The following is a 9862-nucleotide window of genomic DNA, read 5'->3' on the forward strand; positions in this document are numbered from 1 at the left end:
AAGCAGATGGGGAGGTTCTAGTGCCCATTCTGCAAGTAAAGTAGTAGTGATGGGAAGAAACAGTATGTATCATTTCTTGCTGATAGTAATTCAAAGTACAGTTGCTCTTTACAAATTAGGCAGGCAGCACTGTTTGGAAGTAACTTAATCTTTGAAGAGCTCTTTCTACATAAATGACTGGGAGCAGACTTTCCCTCAAACATAAATGTTCATTTAAATGTGACCCACAGAGAGGAGAAATTCCATTTGTGTCCTTTTGATACATAAAGGTGTGAAGTAATTTTAGTTCTTGTCCTCATAGTTGTTCATTCACAATGGAATTATGACATTGGAAGAGACTGAGAATTTAGTAGTACAGAGCCAGATTTTTCAAGAGTTCTTTTTGGGTAGAGATTTTTTAAAGGAGATTAACTTGCTCTTTATTTCTCGGATAAAGCACTGATATAGTTGCTCCCCAGCGGAGGGCAGGCACTGAGCCTGGAGGTGCTGCAATACCAAGTCAATGCATGGAGTGAAATAAGCTCCGAATCGTTCTCCCAGCTCCAAAAATTCATTTAACATTAAAGTCATTGCATCAAGGACGTATCCATTTAAACTCTGTTCTTATCAGTTTAATAATGTTATTAGTGAATGTTAAAAATAATAGTTAATTACATACCCTTGTACAATTGGAAGAGAATATAGGATCCTGCAAATAGTAGCTACATGATATATAATTGATATATGTTGACACAATCTAAGACATGTAGTTAGTCATGCAGCCTACCTTAGTTTGGGGTATAGGGGCTTAAGAAGTTCTAATGCTGTGATCTTAAAACTCATTAACATTCAGTGCTTACACCTCTAGTGAATTAAAATCATGATACATGGTTAGGGTAAACTTAAGACTAATACAACCAACATGATTTTAAACATGGCAGTCCTTGCTTGTATTGAGACTAGCCTATCTTTAACTTCACGTTTAAGTATTTTCTGCTGTAGACAAGTTCAGCTGCACCTAAATCAAAGTACTGGGTACTGAGCTGAATACTGCTTAAAGTTTGGCTGCTTCAATAACTGTGCATCAGTCTCCCACTGTACCCTTCATAGCTCTATATACATGTTGTTGGGTGAGTTCGTGCTGTATTAATGGCAGACAAGGTCTACTGTAGCATGTTCCACTGTTGTAGGTATTGGTTTGTCTGCCTTTAAAGATTTGTACTATTTCAACTGCATTGATTAGTCACTGATGTGAATGAATGTTAGTCCCAAAAAACCTCGGAAGTGTCTAAGTAGGACCTGACCTCTTTTGAAAACTTGCTCCTGACTTTTTTATGCTTTGTGACTTTGTATGAACCAGGAAAAATAAGAGTTTAACAATGTTAGTTAAGTATGACAATATTTTAATTGTTTTTCCCATTGAGACATAGCTGTTAAAACCAAGTGCTTAATAGTTCCACAGTCTTGTAACTAGCTGGAAGACAGATCTCTGTTTTAGAAAATCAGCATTCTGTCTTTTCAGGAAGGAGCTAAAGTTAGACATCTGAGAGTTAAATTTTCCAGCAACATGAGAGAAGATCAGCTTTCTTACTTATAAGAAAATCAGGGTGAGGGGGAGCTTCTTTTTAAAAATATTTTCGGCCTGTTGGTCATGAATTAGCAAAAAAGAGGAACAAGCTCTGTTTGTGAAAAGAAATATTGTACATCCTTTGAGTCACTTAAATTGGATAAATAAAAGATGAGATGTGAGGTCACGAGAGAGAACTTGAGAAAAGTTCAGAAGATGAAGGTAAAAGTTTGGTTCTGAGTAAGTGGAAGTAGATGACTGTAGTTGGAGAAAAAAATCATTTAAAGTTTTCTAAAAATTATACTAAAATAGAAAAGGATCTTGATTTAAAAGAAAAAGAGTTTGCATTAAACATTTGCTTGCTTGTACCCTCCTCCTACCCCCTGGCCACCCCTTAATATAAAAAGTTTTTGGAAAAACCTTTTAATGGTAATCACTTAGTTAATTCCATATTACATTTGGTATTTATCAAAATAGTTGCTGCTTGAAAATGGTTTGGAAAGCTATACAGATGTAAGGGATGTGTTTAAGGATAGTATTTAGCTAAATCACTCTTCTAAAATTATTTCAGAATCGTTCAGATTTTCAGTGCCAGCATCGGTGGCAGAAGGTCCTTAACCCGGAATTGATTAAAGGTCCCTGGACAAAAGAAGAGGATCAAAGGGTAATGGAAATGATATTATATTTTGCTCACTTATCTTTTTTCCCCCCTATTAAAAGCTGACTACCAAAAAGTTTGTATTTGTCTTCTCTCCATAAATACCATGGCTTGATAATATACCAGATAATATATGCAAACTTATAACACTGGAATTTTCACATGGAATGTCTCCTTGAGTTTTTAAATTTCCCTTGCTCGTTTATTAGTTGAACAGATTTCCTTGCTTTCTGAATAGACGAGACATCTGTTCTGAAGATCATAGGCCAGAATCAGGCCTGTCTTAAATTTTGTGGCTCTCTCAAACTGGAATAAGGGTGGGTTGGAAGAAAATGGGTTTCTGCTGTCATGTATAAGAGATGTTTTAGAAAGAGAACTTTAAAAGTTTGGGGTTTTGTGGTAGGAGGCTTTAGGTTTGGTTGTTCTGTCTGTCTTGCTAGAAAACTGGAGCAATATTTGGGATGCTTGACACGACATATACCAAACATCTGAAATCTGAACATAAGTGATGCTTCTAAATTCGGATTGCTTGTTTAAATGTTTTTGTTAACAGAAACTGCTTTTAAAAACGATTTGATCTCTGAATAGAGTTTGACTTGCATAGTATCTAACACCTGGCATGCTCAACCCAGCCTGTGGACCTCCTGGAGCTGTCATCTGGCCCACGGGGCTTCCCGTGGGTCTGAAAATTTGGTGAGGGAATGGTGGCACAATGAATTGCCATTCCCCCGCTGCCAAATTTCTGGACCAGGAGGGAGCTTTGTGGGCTACATTGGGTGTGCAAGGCCAAAAAGTTGAACACCACTGACATAGTATGATAAATCTCAACTTTTACTGGCCCAGAGCCAGCAATATTGAGCAGGAATTCTCAGCAAAGCTTATTGACCTGAAAATAGGACCTGACTTATGAGACTCTACTACTTCCTGTTTTGTAGCCAGCTAATGCAAGATGTCTCAGCATAGCACTGCTTTGTGCCTTCTACTTGCACCCTAACTTCACCAGAATATATTTTTCTAGGGTTAGGGTTTCTCTACAATATAACCAGTCTCCTTCAATTTGAGAAACAAGAATTAATTAAAACATTCTGAAGCCTGGAACTTTTACAAAATGACTTATGAAACTGAGTCATGTCTGGTTGTCTCTGTGAACCTCTTATGTATGAGAGCATTTATTTAAAAATCTTTTTTGGTGGGGTGTATTCACGGAGGGGAATATAAGTCTCTTTTTTCCAACAGACTTTTCAAATGCTGTCATGATTTGATTTGTCACAGGTTATTGAATTGGTTCAGAAGTATGGTCCAAAACGCTGGTCTTTAATTGCAAAACACCTGAAAGGAAGAATAGGCAAGCAATGCAGGGAGAGATGGCATAATCATCTCAATCCTGAGGTAAAGAAATCTTCATGGACAGAAGAAGAAGACAGAATCATTTATGAAGCTCACAAGCGCTTGGGAAACCGGTGGGCTGAAATTGCTAAGCTTCTTCCTGGAAGGTGCTTTTTTACTTTCTTTTTCTCATTAGCACTTGAAATTCAGTCCTTATGAAGTTCTTTCCAAAATCTATGTAATTTAGAAATGCTAGTCTAAATGTGAACCATTTTGAAGTGTGCCAACATTTGAAAATTTTGCTTGAAAACTCCCTTCACCCAGTGAAGCTTAGCTCTTCCCATTAGCGATTTCTTATAGTTAACTAATGAGAAGGGTGCTAAAACCACAGCGCATTAGCAGTTTGTGATATAAGCTTTAAATGAGTTATTGGATAAATATACCTAACTAATAAGTAAGATATTTAGGCCACTCCAGGGCAAAAATATTGCCAGGCTATGGTATGCCTATTTTTATATTTTAAAGAGATAATTAAATATTATGGAGAAATATATACTGGTATTTTTTGAGTATCAATACATTAAAAAAAAAAACAAAAAAACTTAAACAAATGTAAATGGTAAAGCTCACTAGAACTCAAATATTATAAAAAATGAGGCTGTTTCTTATGTGGCATCTCACTTTTATAACCTTTTCCCCATAGTGTATTTAATCTTCAATACATTCTGAACATCTTATTTGTATTAGTTATATATTATTTGCCCAGATAACCAGCTCCAGTTGAACTATTGGTATAAGTGCTCAACAGTGTAAGTAATGGACTTACTAACTGTTCATTTCTATTATATGTCCTGAAATATAGTCTAAAAACCCACTTAATTCTTATGTTATTCTCACTCTAAGACTAGTCTTGACTTCATTGATGTTATTTGAACTAGGTGACACAGCATGAATAACAACAAAAAGATCTAGCATAAATGTACTATAATTAGGTGAGAACTCCTGATATATTTTTGTGTGATTGTAGTTTTCTATTTCTTTAAATTTCTTATGTTATAGGACAGGGGTTGGTGATCGTTTTTTGAGGGTGTGGGCTGCCCTTTGTAGTCCTCACTGAAGGCTGCAAATCTCCACCTCCCTAGCATGACCAGCTGCCTACACTTACCCTTACTGCTGTTCTCTAATCCCTCTGCAGCAGGTATAAACGTAGATGTGGTGGAGCCAGCAGGCTCTGCAGTGCAGGGGAGCACTGTGAAGGGGATGGGCAACACATGAGGTTGATTTAATAGATTTCATAGACATTAGGCCTGGAAGGGACTTCGTAAGATCATCGGGTCCAGTCCTCTGCCCAAGGGGCAGGAAGTCAGCTAGGGTCAAAGGATCCCAGCAAATAAGTGTTCAAATATTTCTTAAGAGTCCATAGTATGTGGTTGCACTACCTCTTGGGGGAGTGTTCCAGGCTTTAGGGGCTCAGACAGTAAAGAAGTCTTTCCTTATGTCCAGCCTAAAATGGTCTCGCACAAGTTTGTGACTGTTGAACCTTGTCATCCCTTAGGGTGCTCTGGTGAGCAGGCATTCCCCCAGATTCTAATGCACACTCCTGATGCACATCTCTGCCTCGAGATGCATCAGATGCAAGGCAGAGTTTTGTTTGCTTTGCTAGTTGCGGTATTGCATTGGTGGCTCATGTTCATCTTGTGGTCAATCATGACCCTCAAGTCTTTTACACTCACTAGCACCACGACTGAAGCATTGCCAAGCCTATAAGCGTGATGCAGGTTCCCACCCCACCCCTCCCCAGGGGTAGCACTTTGCATTTTTCCATATTGAATGCAATCAGGTTTTCATCCGCCCACCTTGCAAGTCTGTTGAGGTCAGCCTGGATCACCAACCTATCCTCAAGTGTGGATAATTTTCCCCAAAGTTTGGTGTTGTCAGCGAACTTAGCCAGTCCACTTCTGACACCAGCGTCCAAATAGTTTATAAAAACATTAAAGAGTACAGGTCTAAGAACGAAGCCTTAGGGGACACCACTAGTCACTGAGTGCCACGTCGAGTCGGTTCCATCAACTACCATTTCCTGGGTTTGACTTTGGACCCAGATATCCAAATTTCCCCCATGCCAGATTCTGGACCTCTGTAGGCTAGATCTAGCTTATGGGCCATAAGTTGCCGACCCCTGTTTGTTTTACCTCTTTCAATATTTGAAAAGAAGATTAAAATAAAAATTTAATGTCCTCATGCGATATCTGACTGTTTTTGAGGTATCCAAGAAAAAGATCTTTCAGATGAACAGAGCTGACCAAGGAAAATTTGAGGCTTCAGTTTTACAGGAAATTGATATCTTCTCAATTTGGAAATTCAAGATAAAAATGCCTCCTTGTAATGTTTTGAAAAGAAAATATATCTCCAGGAACTGCTGATTTGAAATCAACATTCTTGTCAGTTTCATTATTAGTCCTTAACAATGTAGATTTCAGTCAGCAGTTGCCAAGACATCCATTGTTTATGGCTCAGGGGAAGCTCCATCTTGTGGGATTCCTCAGTTCCAGGCCTGCCCTTAGACTCTGGACCCTGAAAACCCACAAAGAACTTCTGGAACCATGGCTCTGTAGCAGAGAATTTGGAAGCCCTAAAAAGGAGGGATTGTATGCAGCTCTGGATCCTACAAGGCCTGTGGTACTGGGTAGTCAGTGCTTTCTGAAGTCTAGATATGCCTGGAAGTACACTAGGGGACCAGGTAACTTCTGTGAGAATTCCCTGAGATCTGATAAAAGTTGGAGGAACAAGAGATGGCTCCACAATTATTCTGTGAATCAACATTTTCCAACTGTTTCTTGTTTTGTTGGAAAATGTTATGATCAGTTTTACCTGCCACTTAACAGAGCAATAAAACATGAGATAAGTGGAGAAATTTACAAAATCTTTACAATTACATAACTGCTGTACTTGCTCCTAAAATATTATTCAATTATCTTCCTGTAACACGATTTTGTTTTAGGACAGACAATTCAATCAAAAATCATTGGAATTCCACTATGCGAAGAAAAGTGGAACAGGAAGGGTACTTACAAGATGGCATCAGGTCTGAGCGACCTAGTTCATCAAAACTTCAACACAAACCCTGCATCAGTGTGGAACACTTACAAACTCCAAATCAGTTTTACATACCAGTTCAGGCACACGTAAGTATCATAACATTTGCATACAAAAATTAATTTGTCCTAGTGTAGAAAAGTATACTGTAACCATACCATAAAATTGAAGATGGAAAGGAACACCATCAATTTAGATTTGACTTCAAGTTTTGTAACAACCAATTTTAAAAACCTCAGTATGACACAATATTTTCAAGATTTGTTTTTAAATTCATTGGATTTCAGTTGTCTTTAAATTGAAACTCTCTTACAAGTGTTTTGAACTTGAACCCTACAATTGTAAGAACTTGGAAGGAAAGCTGGTTTTTCTGTTTCACCGTTCACTTAGCATGAAAAAAGAGAATCGAAGTCTTAGCAAAAAGCACACTGAGTTCAATTTAATGATTATCAAGTGTTACTGATGTAAGTAAGCATATTTGTTTAAAATATTTAAAAAATGAAAGTTGCTTTCAAATGTAATAGAATTGCTTATTTCACCCTTCTGTTTTCAGCCAGTGGTTCTCAACCAGGGTGATGTGGTACCCTTGGATCCTGTCAAAGGTGATCTGAACTACCATGCAATGTTAGCACTGTTAAGTGTGTTGTGCAAACATGATTCGCAAGATAAACTCAAATAAGAATCCATAGCATCAAAAACTTTCTGACCCATTGTAGTCTTTCTGCGTTCTTTGCAGCCTATGCCATGGTTCTAACAAAGGATGCTTTGAATCTAAAAAGGTTGAGAATCACTGGTTTAAGCCAAAATCTAGCTACCTGGTTTGGTGATGCAATAGTTTTCAGTTTCCAAATTATTCTTTGGGTATGAAAACAAACTAATTTGCAAAATGGAAGATTCTTGAAATGAAGCTAACTTTTAGTCACTTTAGGTTTTTTTTAACCTGTGGTCAAAACTATACTTCTCATTAATATTAAAACAAAAATTTTACCAACTGTTCTATAAACATAATTTTGTAATGTGTAAAGGTAATTTCCTATTTTGTTTAGATTCCAGGATACCAATATGCATCATCAGAAGGCAGCTGTATAGAACATATCCCAGCTTCTGCCAACTTTATTCAGGTAATTTCATGTGTAATATCCAATAAAAATCTTTATGCCAACTTTTAAGATATCACTTGATTCAGTTAAATGATCAATATTCTACTTTAGACTCCTTTACGCAGGTGCTGCTCCAGCAACTATCAGAGTTTGTCATGAAGACAGTCTGTGTGGAATTAAACAAGCGGAAGCTTAACATGCTGGTGTCCTTTTAGCATGTTCTATAGTACTACTGCTCCCATAGGTGCTTTCATTAGGGGTAGAAGAGTGGAATTTTAGTAGAGAAACCTGCTATGCTGACTGATGCAAACCGTACTAGTAACTTGAATATTACCAACCTTTTGTCTGTATTGAGCATTGGAACCATGTTAAAACTGCTTGTGACAACCTTATTCTAAAATGGGTGTCAAGCATGGTTTTTGTAGTTTCCACTTCTGCTTCTACTATGTGCAGGATGAAAGAAAGTAGAAATCTAGGTAGTAAATGAAAGCCTCAATTATGTGCCGCAGAAGTAACAGCTTCTTTCTAAAATAACCATTTCAGCAGCCATTTATTGATGATGATCCTGATAAAGAAAAGAAAATAAAGGAACTTGAGCTGCTGCTTATGTCGGCTGAGAACGAAATCAGAAGAAAGAGAGTATCATCTGTAAGGACTATATTTATATAAGTAATCTATTGCATTTGCTTTTCTGAAATTAAGGATTAATCTGCAGCTGTATTAACTGTTGCTGTTTGCATAATGGGATCTTTTAATCTACTGCTCTGAAAGCGATCACACTTGGCATCCAGGTTGGAGTTCAATTTGAAGCATACGCATTATTTTGTTTAATAAATTATTTTTAATTTGAGATTAATTACTGTTAGCCTAGTCATAAACTTTCTTCAGAATCTAAAGAGGTAGCTTTTAAATATCTTGATTGACCTGCTACTTTTTTCAATCAGAATTTAATACCCAGTTCAGCAATTTAGTAATCTTGTTGGCTTCAAAGGGATAACACATGAGTAATGACTACAGAATGATGTAGATATACAGATGGAAATATGCTTATTTCCTTAAACTTTTCACTGTCTGTTGATAAACTAAAAAATCCATATGATTTGTCCAATATAATCTCTACCACTGACTTGCACAAAATAAACTGAATTTGCACAAAAAAAGTGAAAATTTCTGGCCCTGATACGGGGTGCTGGAAGAAACTAAGTCTGTGTGTTTACATGATTTAACGCTAACGTATACATAAATGTTTTTGAACAATTTCTTTTTTTTTTTTTTTTTTTTTTAAAGCAAACCTTAACCTGGAGTGGGGGAAGTAATGAAGTCATGTTTGCAGATGATACAAGTACTTAGGCCATGGACAGATGTTGTATTTGTGCTATAGAAGTCAAGCAGACAGGTCTGCATGTGCTCTGTACACTAAAGAAGTAGCAAAAGGACCAGAGATGTCCATTTTCCTACCCTCCCCCTCCTAGGGACCAGAGACTGCAGTGTACTTCCTGACAGGCTTCCCTTCCCCAGTGGTGGGGAGCAGAGCCACAGGACCAAGTAATGCTGTTACACTCCCTGGCGGAAGTGCATGCCATTTTATGCCTTCACTGTGATTTTTGTAGTGCTCCACCAGGGGGCTCATGTCTGTCCATGCTTCTAGCACAGTGCTTCCCAATCATTTTTTTTTTCCTTGGCGTGACCCCATTTATGTCCCCATTTCCTTAGCATGGCCCCATTTCCTCAGCATGGTCCCTCACTCCCTGCCCACAAACCCTGTGGAGGGGGGAAGGATGCGGCCTGTCCATTTCAGGCTTGGGGCTGCCCCCCCCACCTCCTCCCGGAGGGCTCTGCAGACCAGTGGGCAGTACCCAGAGCAGGATGGAGGGAGTGTTGTACCATGTCATGCTGCACTATCATGGCTGTCAAGCTGAGGTGCCCCCTGCTCACTCAGCAGCAGCATGAGCACAACTGCACCAGTGCCGTGCCTCACTTTGGCAGACATGGTGGTGCAGCACTGCCTCCCACAATGGGTCCCACCTGCTGGGCTGCAGACGCAGCTGGTGCTCAGAGCTGGTGCAGCCCGGCTGCAGCCCCACACCCCACTGTAGGAGCAGGAATCTTGGGTCATATTTATCATGACCCCGTCCG

The 9862-nt window shown here is 38.6% G+C and overlaps 1 protein-coding gene across 4 annotated transcripts in view; it reads left to right on the forward strand.

Moving 5' to 3' along the window:
* Positions 1-9862, forward strand: part of MYBL1 (MYB proto-oncogene like 1) — a 37404-nt gene that overhangs the window by 9174 nt on the left and 18368 nt on the right. For 3 of the 4 annotated variants that reach the window (XM_025210249.1, XM_006028818.3, XM_006028820.3), the window contains exons 4-8: positions 2118-2210; positions 3477-3697; positions 6532-6715; positions 7673-7747; positions 8270-8374. In XM_025210249.1, coding sequence (XP_025066034.1) covers positions 2118-2210; positions 3477-3697; positions 6532-6715; positions 7673-7747; positions 8270-8374 — 678 coding nt within the window. The remainder of the gene's footprint in view (positions 1-2117; positions 2211-3476; positions 3698-6531; positions 6716-7672; positions 7748-8269; positions 8375-9862) is intronic. The other variant, XM_025210250.1, reaches the window with a different exon arrangement.

The sequence above is a fragment of the Alligator sinensis genome, unplaced genomic scaffold (genome assembly GCF_000455745.1).
Source record: "Alligator sinensis unplaced genomic scaffold, ASM45574v1 scaffold1102_1, whole genome shotgun sequence".
Taxonomy (NCBI): domain Eukaryota; kingdom Metazoa; phylum Chordata; order Crocodylia; family Alligatoridae; genus Alligator; species Alligator sinensis.